The sequence below is a fragment of the Wasmannia auropunctata genome, unplaced genomic scaffold (assembly GCF_000956235.1).
Source record: "Wasmannia auropunctata unplaced genomic scaffold, wasmannia.A_1.0 LD336078.1, whole genome shotgun sequence".
Classification (NCBI taxonomy): domain Eukaryota; kingdom Metazoa; phylum Arthropoda; class Insecta; order Hymenoptera; family Formicidae; genus Wasmannia; species Wasmannia auropunctata.
Window position 1 is genome coordinate 2727350 of NW_012026812.1, and position 14510 is coordinate 2741859.

At 48.7% G+C, this 14510-nt stretch overlaps 1 protein-coding gene across 2 annotated transcripts in view; it reads left to right on the forward strand.

Annotated features, from left to right (window-relative positions):
- LOC105448915 overlaps window positions 1-14151 on the forward strand; it is a 79142-nt gene extending 64991 nt beyond the window's left edge. The window contains exons 19-26 of one of the 2 annotated variants that reach the window (XM_011687778.1): window positions 344-403; window positions 9873-10077; window positions 10901-11159; window positions 11290-11404; window positions 11477-11599; window positions 11743-11897; window positions 12107-12186; window positions 12640-14151. In XM_011687778.1, the coding sequence (XP_011686080.1) occupies window positions 344-403; window positions 9873-10077; window positions 10901-11159; window positions 11290-11404; window positions 11477-11599; window positions 11743-11897; window positions 12107-12186; window positions 12640-12808 (1166 nt within the window). In that variant the 3' untranslated portion in view covers window positions 12809-14151. The remainder of the gene's footprint in view (window positions 1-343; window positions 404-9872; window positions 10078-10900; window positions 11160-11289; window positions 11405-11476; window positions 11600-11742; window positions 11898-12106; window positions 12187-12639) is intronic. The other variant, XM_011687779.1, reaches the window with a different exon arrangement.
- Window positions 14152-14510: the final 359 nt, after the last annotated feature.

A 14510-nucleotide genomic window follows, 5' to 3' on the forward strand; every position in this document is an offset into this window, starting at 1 on the left:
ACCTAGGCTGGATTGAGCACTCCCTAGAGATTCCGAGAGCGGAAAGGCGGACCCGAGAAATTTCTCTCTGTGTCTTTAGAAATAAATTCTAGTTTTTGTTTCGGTTGATTAAGAAAGTAGAGTTTAATTTTGTTAAGTGCGATCGAATCGAAAAAAAAAAATCATTATCGCTTCTCGTGGCACCAATATCGTTAGATATTAGAGAAGAATACGTGCGTCAAGTTGACCGACAGGTTCGCTCGGCAACGTGTGTGCGATTCCTCGTTGAATCCCGCGAGTTCATTTTCCGTAGCTGTAGAGAACGGCTAATTATTATTTTAATTTTTTTCCGCTCCATTCGTAGAATACTCGAATGCACCCCCGCCGCCACCAAAATCCCAGCACTACAGGGACGATCGCCAAGGTAATGCCCGATTTACAAAGCTCATCATTATTATTGTACATAAAATATTTTTAATTCTTGTGTGTTCTGTGTGCGTCTGTCCGCGTTCATGCGCGTGTGATCGTGCGTGTCCGACCGGGTGTTTCGTAACATCTGGCACCCGTGGAAACTAAACGTATTATTAACCAGCCGTTTTTTAACTGGAGAATAATTTCGTTTGAAAATCATGCTGCTAACATATAAATAATTATAACATTAAAACGCTTCGCTATCCCGTCCTCTCATCAGATTCAAGCACTTTCAGCCCTAATCTTAGATCTTAGTAAAGACAAAAAATAAAGGAGAAAGTAACATAAATTTCTTTGAAATATGCATATACATCTCGTATACGTCGTCAAGCTTAAGGCCAGTCGATCTAGAGTCATTAAAATTCGTGCACGTATAGTCGACGCCGGGCACTTACTAAACGTGATGATGCATCGTGGTGCATGTGACTCGGGATGCACGAGCGACGCGTGCTCAGGGAAAGAGATTGCATTGCGCAAACGAACGTTTGCACGGACGATCGAGCATGAGCGCAATAATCACGCGGTCGGACGGGATGCACCGCCGGTGCTCATCCGGCTGGTACATCACGCGGCTTCGTCATCCGCGCGCGCTCGCATAACGCCTGGTCCAGTTCGAGCAAAACGAGCGTGGACAATCGCGACGGGGCAGTTAGCCTCAATGAGCGTCGTGCTCATTAAAGCAATAAGCTGTTTATTCGTGTTTATTCGCTGCTCGTCTCACTTGACGGTCTCTGGAGTCTCCGGCTTGGTCTGCGGAGTCGTAAGTCGCGCTGGTCGCGCGCGAGCCACCGACGCGAGACGCGCGCCGAAGATAATGTGCACTTTCGCATATGGAGAAATCACCGCGCGCTCGCCGTGCAGCCCCGATTAGAAATTTGATATTAAATCCGCATCGTGCTCGCCTGTGCTTTCCTGTGGATGCGCGAGATCGTGAAACAGCACGTGAAACGTCAATGTTGAATGCGTCACTGCATGACATTAGAGATACCTGTATATTGTATCATTTTTCAGAAAGATTGAACGTATATTAGATTTAGATTGCTTAATTAAAATGTTTTCGCAATTTTTTTTTTATGTGTAAAACATTCAACACGTTTTTATTTACGATAGTTTATAATTTTATGAATGGCTGAAAAATGAAACTACGAATTAATTAATTGCGCGCACATCAAAAAGATAACAACTTGACACAAGTATCCGAAAATACATTGCGTCGTGTATTGCGCAAAAGAGGGGAAACAGGTAATTGGGAAACGACGGATCTACGATAAAAGTGATGGCTAACGTTCAAGCGTGGACAAAGAGAAAATTGCATTCGTAATGTGTTACGCGATCGATTAATTATGTTCGGCCTGCCGATCAATTCGTATAATCGCGGTGTGTTATCGGCAGCCCGGAAAATCCAGCCTCGCGGAAATCCCCCAGTCCCGATGGTATAATCGCGCGTGTCAAGATGTCAGAGAGATAGATCTTAAATCGCTTCATCAGCCGTTTTATGATGTCAAGGGCATTCGCGACTCCGCTAAGCATGCGGTCGCGCATGCTAATTGTCTAACGGAAAGGTAACAGTGAACTGGCTGTCGTTCAATTTACACGTGAATGCACTCGTGTATCACTCGCGTCGAAGCACAGTACGCGAGTGATACGTAGAAACACGTAACCCACTTAATTGCGTTATTTCAAGTAAAAGTATATAGAATCTTGTAAATCATATAAACGAACTTGGTTTAATCGAGATCGAAGAAGCTAAGCTTCAAAGTCGTTCGTTACGACACGCGTCGCGCAACCTCAAGACAGGAAGACGTAAAGCCTCAGTAAATTCGATGCTAATGATGCCGATCGTATCGCGTAACGTTAGATCATACCGCATACGCGGTATTACGTGCCGCTAAAATTGGTACGAGTGGCGGTCACGATTATTTTCGACGATGATCAGCGCCGCGGCCGCGGCCGAGAGGCGGTCGCGATGTCCACGTACTTCGTTTAATATTCGCGCGATAAATTCGACCGCCTCGCGCGCGCGATTGTTATCGCCGTTGCGTAACGCAATAATTAGCATACGTAATCGCGAGCTCGCGCGACCTGCAGTTCGCGTCGACGCGTCTTCGGCAGATCGCCGACGATCCATCGGCGTCCCAATCGAGTCGAACGTTATTCCAAATATTTATTGTACGCACGTAGGCTCGTGCCTGCCGATCGGTCCCGTCTTATCTAATCTCACGGCGATTAACCGTGCGTGCGCGTTTCCCCTGTTCTTCGTCAAACCGTGTTACCAGGTGACGGAATCCACCGCCGCGCGTTCTCGCGAAAATCCGCCGAGAAGTGAAACACGAGAGTGGAAACATTACCCCCGCCGGGGCATCATGAATAATTAACGCGCTCTGGAAAGTGATTAGCGTGCAAAACAACACTGTTATTGCAGTCCGCGATGCGCTCGTATCGGAGCACGAGGATTGCGACGTACAACAACGCGGCTTTTGTCAGCGGCCTTGAACGCCTTTTAATTAGTGCGACGACCATATATTTATCTTTGCAGCGGATAACGACTCGAAGAAATTATACGCTTTACGTGATTCTCCTGGGAAACGTTACATGCGTAGCCGCATTTCGTCTCGTGCGTTTGGCAAGAATAATTCCGAGATTTCTCTCCGCGCGAAAGAAACATCGGTCATCGTGCGAATTGGCTACAACATCCCAAAATATATCGCTAGGAGCTTTGGTTTCGGGCCGAAACCGTCGGAAACTTCGTGCGAACGCGCTCCGCCCGAAGAGACGGTTCTTCCTGCTTGGTGAACCGTTCTTCTCAAGGAGTAGGGAGCCGCGATAACCGGTGCCAACGTCGCGGCGCCTTCCTCAGACGCGTTTCGCGTGCGTCGCGCGACGCAGGTACCGATAACAGGTGTTCGGCGAGGTGTGTTGTACGCCGTTACGCGAGTGCAAGACGCAATTCGATCGATCCTAACGAGAGGGCCATTGGTTCTCTCCTCGAGGTGCGATAATCGTGATAATTGCGTCGATTTAATCGGCAGTTTTGCGAACGTGCGGAGCTCGTTTGACGCGAAGTTTTGCCGTCGTGTCGAGTGCGGGATACGATCGCTTCGACGATTGAATTCCGTGCGAACCGATTCGAGTACGTATTACGTGTGTGTGTGTGTGTGTATATGTGTGTGCAAGGTCATCTGATATTACCGGGTTTCTGTCGACGCGATGACAACAGCGGACTTTGAACGACACGTTTACCAGACCTGTTGAAAACTCGGGATTCGCTCGCGGTGCGGTGGCCGGATGAAATGCGCGAGAATATATGTAACTTGGGGTTTTTTTTCAAATTGAAATCGAATTTAATTACCCGCGGAGGCTCGAGTCTTTGTCCGGGATAAGGGAAGCGATCTCGAAACTTTTGAGGGACGGTTAAGCGGAACGGCGAGGTGGAAAAATAAGTCGCGACGGCGACACTTTGTCAGCGAAATCGTTCTCATTGAGAAGAAAAGAACGATCCGCGCGGTACCGTCTTCCTCGTGAATCGCGTTTGATCCACATTGCGCCGGAGGTTCATTTGAATAGAATAGCCATGAGAGTGCAAGTAGCACCCTTCTCAGGGAAAGATTCTGCTCCCGTTCGCCGGTACAACAAACAGACGCACTTCATTAAGACACTTGAGTTTTCGCGAGGGATGGGGGGGAATCCATTTAATAAGGAGTCTCGCCTTCCCTCGATCGCCTGCGAATGTTCTCGCCTCTAACACGGTTTTCCCTAAACGGCGTATTCTCTTCGTGACATTTTTGCCGCCGCGACGAGCGCGCGAAAGTTTCGCGCGGCAACCCACGTTCATTCTCGTTAATTACACGTTACGAGGCCCGCGGTTAATGAGTCAACGTCATTACGTCGCCCGGAATAACGCCACGTTTCACGGGACGGGTGATGAGTAACGTTAGAACTTTCATTGAAAGTTTGTTCGCGCTTATCTTTCGAGAGAGAGAGAGAGAGAGAGAGAGAGAGAGATAGAAAGAGAGAGAGAAAGATATACGATTACGCGACGGCGAGAATCAGAATTATCGGAATCGGAATTACATCTACGTAGCGACGTGATTGTGTGCGATACCGCGGATACGAAAACAGACATCGGCATTACCGCGAGAAACGTGACACGGAACGACGCGTTCGTTCCAACCTTGATAGCACCGACGTTGCAGCTCACGTTGCACATCCGTCCGCGTACGAGTCACCGTTACGAGACGACACCGGCTCTCTTAATATCCAAACTGTACGTATAGAAGTGAACGTGGCATCGGCGCGTTGAATAAACGATCGCGAGTCATCGTCCGGCGACAATAACAAATCGAGTTTCTCCACTCGGCTGCCCGTCGTCGTTGAGAGTCGATTGCCCAACGCAATGGGAGAATCGCGCTTTCCATTCCCGTTTGTAATCGCGCGATTAATTCCGCGAGGATCACGATCGCTGATTCAGATTTTGAGCAATATCCGGCGCGGCGAGGTAAGATCGTCCTCGATCTTATCTTAAGAGATTAATAATCAATGCGGCTCGATTTGACCGCGATTTCCGCTCGGCAGAACGAAGCGTAAGGCGTAGATCGAGGAAAACGCGAGGTGTCGGGAAGAGATTACACGGAATCTGGTAAACGGTGTCGCGGCGGATATTCCGAGCGCTTTAATTTCTCCTCCAGAATACTCGTGTCGGACTTGATACTCGCGCGCCGTCACCGTTCTCACGCGATGAGGAACGCGATGGTGAATGAGGTGGGAACTCGGACGACATTGCCGCGCGTCGCCGACCTGGAGCATAGTGCACAGTGGACCAGCTTAGCGAACGACATTGACAACCTGGTAAAGCTCCGTCGTCCGAACAAGCCGGCGATGATCCGACGCGACGAGCGGGACGACGCGCGGATCGAGAGGCACGCCTATCAGCGGGCGTCCATGCCGGAAATGCAACGGGCGTACACGGTGCATTTTGAGGACGATCGCGAGGACACGCCCTTGCGAAGGGACTGTCTCGAGCACTCTCGGTGGAGCTGGAAGCCGCGGACGGACTTCGAGAGGGAGTACTTTTACAAGGATTACAAGGACTATTACTGCGGTGATTCGAGAAAATGCCTCGTCGAGCCCGTCTCGCACGAGTCGGCCCCCCCGCGGGAGCGTGGCCGCCCGCAGCTGGAGACGCGACAATGTTCCTCCGGAAGTCCCGCCACGCGCGGATCGTCGCGATATCCCGAGGGGCTCGAGAAGGAGCGCTTCAGCGACAGCCGGGAGCGGCTGCACGAAATCTTCGAGCACAACCGGTATCTACGGCGACAGTTCTTCGCCGACATGCCGGGGAACGCGCGGCAGAATTGCCACGGAAGCGGAAACGCCACCGGGAGGAACAGCCAGGAAGCGCTGCCGAGGCGCGGCACCGGGTTCGGTAGCACCGAGACCCTCACCAGTCAGAGCAATCAATCGTCCGTGAGCAGCATAAACGACCGGAAGTCCCGAGCGCAGACGACGCGCACACCGGAGGAGGAGGAGGAGGAGATGGACACGTTGACCGAGTTCGCCGGGAGGAACTTATCCCGAGTCGTCAATCGCAGGAACGTCGGTCGCGCTCGGAGAGACGGCAGAGTGCTCGTCAACATTCTACCCGGAAGCGAGATAAGACGGGCCGACGTGAGAAACGTACCGTCCGTTAAGCCCGATGAGGCGAGTAATGAACGGAGCGAGGACTCGCCGATCGTCGAGGAGATCGCACGATTTCGGGACGCGACGATCAGCGAGAGAGGGATGCACGATAAATCGTGCCAGTGCCACATCGAGGATCAGGACGATGTCAATTCCAGTGCGTGGTGCCGAGAGAGGAGTCTTCCGGAGTATATCTTTGGCGGAGCCGCAAAGATGATTGACATCGGGAGCCGAAAAGAAGACTGGGACTCGCCGGATGCACGAAGCAGATGCCGCGACGCGGACGACGCGAGGAATCGAGTAACGCGGAAGAACGAACTCGAACGGAACCGATTCTCTCAAATCGAAACTCGGACGATCCGTGACTGTCGCGGACGATCGGATTCCGAAACGTGCATGTCAAGCGGCGACGGGATCTGCTGGGACGAGATATGCAGGTCTCTGCCGAATCTGACGATGCTGAAGCGGAACCTCGACACTCCGCTCTACGTTGCCCGTACGGTTAACGTTCCCGAGGGCCTCGAATTGCTTGGATCGTCGATCGTCGGTCACGAGCTCGGGCCTCGTGTCGTAAGAACGAATCGCGTCGAGCAGCAGCGCCGCGAACAACGATCGGGACGGCGCGAGGAGATTGTAGATCAGACACGCTCGATCAACCGCGGACAATCGACATCGTCTAAATCGACGACGGACGTATCGGCCTCGTCCAACCGTTTGACCCCGCGGCGCGAGGTCAAGGCGGCGAGGATTCCTCCTCCCTTGGACCTGAGCACGGTGAACGAGCGGTGCGAACGCATGGAGGCGAACGAAAGGAAGTGTCTGAACGATTATAGCGTCGACGTGGCGATTCTGCGAAATCACGAGGATCACGTGAAAGATCCGCCGCTCGTCGCCGCGAACGGACGAGCCGTTAACGACGTCGTCGGAGGTAATACCCTGTCGAGGATCGCGGATGGGAATCCGCGAAACGATCAGCCGCGCGAAAGAGACGCCGATAGGAGACCACGGCGATCGTTCGGATCTCTGCACAAGTCCTGCGACGATCTCTCGCTGGCCAACGAACTGCAGTCGCCCCAACTTGTCAACAATTGCAAGAGCTCGACGGGCGATCTACGGGGAGCAGATCCCACCTCGATCGGGACACTTCCGATTGGCCCTGATGCCCGCCGCCGTGACCGAGCCACCAGCAGCCCTTTGTTCGATCAGACGAGTCCGATTGGCGGGCCTCACGCCGCCGGAAGCGCGCTTCCGTCTACGGTCTACGGACCGATTCCGTACAGTCAGTAAACATGCGCATAATTTTCCTGAAATAATGCTCTTCCTGCCGCGCGTAAATAACCGCGCGCGCCCCGTTAGAATCGCCTCGGCATACCTAGCTGTTGCTGGTGTCGCTGGCGCGATGATTGAGGAGGAAAGAGAAAGAGAGAGGAAAATAAAAACAGATAGAATCAAGGTACCAATTAGGTAGAGTAGCTTCTTCGAAAATGTTGTTTTAAGCAAAAAAAAAATCTAATACGATCGGATTAGAAGTATCGAATACCGAAGTATTTTTAAACGTATCTATATCATGCAGATATATTAAATTAATTCATACTGTATGAAAAATCGTAATAGAATAAAATTTGAAATTTGTGTTTAATCTTAAGCGTAACTGACATCGACGCACATAACAAATTGCTGTAATGTGAAAAGCTAGCGTCTCATAATCCACGAAAGACTCTAGAAGCACGTCGAGAGTAGAACGTTAAAGTGGAATTAAATTATACGGAGGAGAAAATCAGATAAAGAATAATAAGGTACCGTAAATAAAAAATAGTCTTGGCACAGGATAAGCGCGAGAAACAAAGAGAAGGAAAGAGAGAGGGAATCGATCGCGTGAGAATCTCATTTAATGAAAGCGGTGAAAGGTGTTGCGGCGCTCTGAGAGAGAGAGAGAGAGAGAGAGAGAGAGAGAGAGAGAGGCTGAAATTCAGTTTCTTGTTTCGGCATTTGTGATGAGTTAGTGTTACACGCTAACAAATTGGGTTACATGAGTAATGACGGCATGAAACAAAAGTGGTCGGGCGAATTCGCGGGAGAATCTCCAGCGAGATTTCACTGGAGGACGAAAGTTTCCGATTTCCTAGATGCGATCCGAAAGAAGAGATTTTTTTTTTTTAATTAGTTTTATTCCCCGTTTCCGTTTTATCTACTCACCTCCACGGTGACATCCTTCTCTCGTGAAACACGCGCTTCCACTTCCGGTCGTTCGGGATAAAAAATAAAATGCATGACGACCGAAACCCGAAACTTGGTCGTGTATTTCACGGGTTCGCTCTCTCCCGCGACGCATCTTGCGTCGACCTCATGTCACCGCGACTGCGCTTTGTCGGGGATTGTCCAGGCTGATTGTTGCAGGCTGCATTCCATCTTATCAGTCGCGCGGTCTCGCTGCAGCCCGGCGCACGCGAGCACGCATCGTACGCGCGCGTGCCGCTGCATCGCGATAAACGACTCTCGTCGATTATCCCGCGCAACGCGTGTGCACGAAGGCAGGTGCGTGCACAGCGCTTTTGTTGTTTGCAGCACCTGAAAATACGAAGCTTCCTTGTTTTTTTTTTTTTTTTAAACGCGAGAGATAAGACCAGGAAGAAAGAGAAACGGGAAAAGAAACGCGTCACGCGAATCGATACCACGGTCATTAGTTGCTACGTGTTCATGCATAAATAAATAATAATCGCCTGTAAGTGTGATTAAACCACTTACACACACGGGAATATCTAGCCTCTATCTGTTCGAAGATAAGCGCCGTTATAATTTCGCAAATATCGGAATGTAATGGACTTACTTCGCTAATGCTTTACATTTATTTCATGCTGTATCACGTGCGCGTAATCAAATGTAATCGAGCATTACATGAAATCATGCTCAGACACCGTATCTAGATTTTTTGCTTCGTGCCGGTCGATGACCGCGCGGCTTAAGCATCGTTTTCTCTCTCTCTCTTTCTCTCCGCGAAGAAGCCACATGTTCCACAGCGGAATGAGATAAACAAGCGACGGCCTCGATGTGGGTTTAAAGTGTTTAAACCGTCGTCTTTCATATATGATTCAATTCTTTTCCGTGATATTATCTGGCTGGATCATCGCGTGCTCCAATAACTGTCGGACATCATCAAACGTTAGAGACGCCGAGAAAACGTTCAAGTCTCGTCTTCTGTGCGAATATGATCTTGATAATCTGATTTTATTGTTTTAATCCGAGTTGAAATAACGTTTCCACGGTTGAAAACGGAAAATCTCACGATGCGAGAATCGTGAAATTTTCCGTATTTGACACTTCAGCACGGGCTGCCGCGAACGACTCTGAAATTGTGTCTGCGACCGACGTCGAACGTTCGCCATCATTTTTAATAACGACTGGGTCCACTGGAGCGATTGACGACGACGATTAACCCGATGAAATGGCACGCGTTTTCAAACCGCGATTCCTCCCCCCCCCCCCAATAAAACGCTCCCATCAATCGAATAATTTAAACCGAAGTTAACAACGCTCTCTCGCGTCTCGCATCTGGTCGCGCGTGACACGGGTCAGGGCCAATTGAGCCGGAGTAAAATCGCGCGCGAAATGTACATATGTATATAAAAAGAGAGAATATATAGATCACCATGTATAAGATACCCAAAAAAATTCTAACGGCCGGTACCGGCCGTTCCGCTTGCGGATCAAGTCGATCGATGACGATAAATGCGTTTCGCTTGGTGCAGAATCGCCGAGGCGTTATGTGGAGGGTGAGGTGACGATTCACTATCGCTCGCCGGTGCGTGCAGAGGCGAAGGAGCCGCTGAGCGAGGAGGAGCTCGCACGCCGCAGCGCGGAGAACATGCGGCGCGTCTACCAGGAGGAGCGCCGTCGCAAGTATCTCCAGGAGCTGCACGACATCGACTCCCGCAGGCACACGGATAACTTTATGTAAGTACATAAAAAAGGGCGCCTCACACCCGTGTTTCTTCTCTTTTTTTTTTTAATTCGGGAACTCGCGATTGAAGAGCGACGTCGGATCGAATCAGTGCTTGATCATCTCGTCTCTTTTCAAAGCTTCGTAAGACTCGGGAATTACCTTCGTCGTCGATGAAAAAACGAAAGTCTTCGCTTTAACGACGTCGTCGGTTTTTTTTTCTTTGTGCGCTCCTCCGTTCCTTATTCCTTCAAACGCGAGAATAATATTTTTGAATATGACTCTAATAACGGCGAAAGGCATTGTGCATCTTCAGCTTGTCGCGCACTCGGTCGTCGGCTCGTAAACACTTCCTGCTATTCAACGGCCGTTGCGTAACGCATCGTGCGCGCCGTGAGCCGCGGGCGTCACAATGAGAGCGTAGGCGATCACGCGCAGGTAGAAAAACCGAGAGAGGTTCCATTGACGTTCGAGGGAAGGATGTGCTGGTAGCCCTAGATTCTCTCAATGGCGCGAAATAGAAAGTCTCCGAGTAGACTGGAAAAGAATAGGTCTCACAAAATTCTGTCATAACAAAGCTCGTCGACTGTAAAAAAATGTATTGGCTCGCGATTTAAATTTCAAACGAGACAGATTGGAGAGAATGTCAAAACGAACAGATCTACATTTTTCCGAAGCGCGCGCGTAAGTATCCCGATCGCAAGCACTCGGTAATCGTCACAATGCCGAAGAGAGTTAGCGTTTGCTCGGAGCAAACAGAAGGACAATCCTGACTCGCCGCGCCCGGCCCGAGAAGTCATTCCGTCCTCCTCGACGTCGCGCTGCGACAATTTTCAGACCGTCGCAGAAGTCGCCCATACCCCTGAACCGCTACGACGACTTCGTGGACGATTTGAGCCAGCGGAGTCGATCCCAAGATCAAACACCGGAGCCGCGTCTGGTGGCGAGGGCGCTCTACAATTTCGTCGGCCAGTCGTCCCGGGAATTGACTTTCCGCCGCGGCGACCTCATATTCGTGCGACGGCAGGTGGACAAGAATTGGTACGAGGGGGAGTACAACGCGATGATCGGACTGTTCCCTTCCAACTACGTCGAGGTAATCGCCCTTGGGAGATCTAGATTTTTAAAATCGCGTATAGACGCGAGAAACGACGAGAGTTGGATACCTGCATGGGCGACGAGGAAAGTGCGCTTCTTTTTTTAAGTTCTAACTTTACTCGATACAGATCCTACCGTACGACGGTATGATGCGAACGACACCGAAGAAGGCTCACGAGGGACAGGCGCGGGCCAAGTTCAACTTTATCGCCCAGACGAATCTCGAGCTGTCCTTGGCGAAAGGTGCGTGTAGAATTTCTTTGAACTTCGGTTCTCGAGGCAACGAAAAAGAAATGCAAATTACTTTTTCGGCAGGTGAATTGGTGGTCTTAACGAGGAGGGTCGACGAAAATTGGTACGAGGGGCGTATAGGAAACAGAAAGGGCATCTTCCCGATTTCCTACGTCGAGGTCATCACCGAGCCCGGACTTCGATCAGGTAATTCGATCAGGGTGGCCGGATTAAAAAAGAAAGCATAAAAGGGAGCCTCGACGGAGCGATGTTGAGAGCCATCGCTAGTCAAGATTAGCCTCTCGAATCGACGAAATTCGTATACGAAAAATCGTCCGCTCTTATTTCAGAGACACCGATTCAGAACAAACCGGTCGCGTCTCCGGCGGCGCACAGTCTCTTAGCGAACGGCTCGTCCGGAGGGAAAATGAGTATGGGACCCCATCATTACGTGCCGTCCATCCCGGTCAATATCAACACAACCCAGCCCCATTATAATTCACTGGTAACTATCGCGCGATCTCGTGTCGTGGCATAATTACTCCGCGGCGTGATTGAATCCTCTCCCCGGTAAAGTTTCATTACGCCGTAACGGATAATGTGGCGGGGAGACGTCGTTTTCGTTTGAGGGAGACAGTTTCTAATAAAGCGAAAGCGTTTTAATAAAAAAAAAAGTACACTCCTTAAACCGCCCTTTCTCCTCGTGCTTTCCAGCCACGTATGGGAGGGAGCAAGCTGCACGTGTCGCAACTCAGCGAAACCCTGCACATCGACACGCACTCGGAACCGATCCCGTGAGTTTTTCGCAACTTTTTCGAAAATTTGGTCATGCCGCATTAATTTTATTAATTTTTAGACTTTTATTCTGCATCGATGACATCCACGTTGTCGTGTTTATTATGTATTTGTTAAATAACATGTATTCTCTCATAATACGTATAAAAATACAGAAACTAATGAGTAGTCACCGGTAATTAAAATTACATTGTACCAAATAATTTTGTAACAATTTACAATTTCAAGAATTTTTTCTGATCATGTTTTTTTTTAAGCTAAAATATTCAAACAGTTTGAATTAAAAATCCAATTAATCATCGGCGATTCACGCGGCGTGAAACGCATTAATGATTTCTTTTTGTGTACGCCTTAATACATTCGTTATGTTAGTTTTTCATTCACGCACGGATCGTTCTATCGTGGCAAAAAGAGGCGATATCGGACTCACAGGCATTTCCATTTTGATACAGATACCGGGCGTTGTACAACTACAAGCCGCAGAACGACGACGAGCTGGAGCTGAAGGAGGGCGACACGGTGTACGTGATGGAGAAGTGCGACGATGGGTGGTACGTCGGCTCGAGCCAGAGGACCGGCTACTTCGGTACCTTCCCGGGCAACTACGTGGAGAGATTGTGAGGAAGGCCGACGGTCCAGGACTTGGACGCTGCGCGGCGCATCAGGGCCCAGGATAGCTTTCACCAAAGCACTAGGCGGAATCGTTAGGATAGGCACTGAATTTCTCAACGTTTAACCCGATCGTTGTCTCTGGCAGTACGAAGGTTTTCGCAAGTTACGTTCGGCAGGAGGCTTTTGCTGAAAGAAATCGCGGTAATTTGTTTTATTTTCCTCTTTTCTTCGTTATAAAAATAAAGAATGAAGATGTATATAACACGCATAATTGCAATGCTTGCATCTTCTACGGCATTATCTATACAGGTAATTATGATTGCAATTTATTTTACGATTATTAATTTATTTCTTTAATGTGCTTTAAGCGTACATTTGCAGTTTTAATTGTTCCGATGTACGGAAATTTTAAGAAATGTTTACAATCAATTTTTTTTGTAATTTACTGATTGAATTTTAATTATTCTCGCAAATCCCGATACCGAAATTTCGTACCTTCGAAGATACCAGCTGACGAATTTCTTCGTTTAATTTTCGGTGATATGAAATACAATATTTTGAAATACAATATTACCAGCTGACGAATTTCTTCGTTTAATTTTTGGTGATATATGAAATACAATATTTTGCCGATCTTGCTCGAAACATCGCATTATATATAATTTCACGTAACTCGTGAAATGATTACTGATACAACGAATAACACGTCTAATTAAATTCACGCGACTGCCGGCGTCGCACGGAAACACTTTCGCCGAGTTCGGCGAACGTGATTAAAAGATTTCGTGCAACGTCAAACGACTTTTATTCTTATCGTTCCGAGTTTCGCGATGAATAATTCGAGAGGCGAGAGGGTTAAGCGTTCACACAGCAGGAAGTGAAAAAAGAAAACGTCACAAGAGTCTTCCTTTTTGGGTCTAGCGACGATGTTAATCGATATAACGCAGTCTAGGATAAGAAGTGTTAGTACTATCAGTGTTTGCGGCGTGGCGTAAAAGGGCTCTCGTGCGATCAGAATTACTGTCGGGAGACATCGGACAACGACGGGACGGTATCGACATTCGTTAAAATATCGATATTTTACGTACTTCTGTTCTAATGTCACATCGATCATTCTTTGTTACAATGAATAGCCACACAATCAAACGCACGTTAATGTTATACAGAAATATCGGAGATAATCGCTGATCGTGCGTCTGGGTCCTTTCTGGCGTCGAATTTACCAAAAGATTTTAGCAAGATAGGTGCGCTAGGATACGCGAGTTTGTAAGTAGTGTACGATAACAATTAGTAACTTATTGTTACCGGCTGTTCTCCTGGCAGCTGCTACCCTGATCCAGGAAGGTGTCGAAGGAAAGAAAGAAAAAAAGAAAGAAGATACGCAGGGAAAATACAACACATCGAAGGGGAGGGGTTTCGAGATATCGGAGAGATAATGATAATATGAGTTTGAGATTTTAGGGCGGCTGTATTCCGAGGCGAATTTGCACGCGGAGGCTTGTGTTGAGTTAGACTTTAGAGAGACGCGGACGGCGGTTTCCCTATAATTTCGGTATTGTAGATAAAATCGGCCACTGTTAATTGTTGCATTCGTGAGTATTTCGAGACTAACGGACTTATAATTGAAAGTTTGCCTTCCCAAATTAATATTTTTGTAAGCATTATTTGTACCCAGAGTTATATATAAATATACAATATATATATAGAGTAG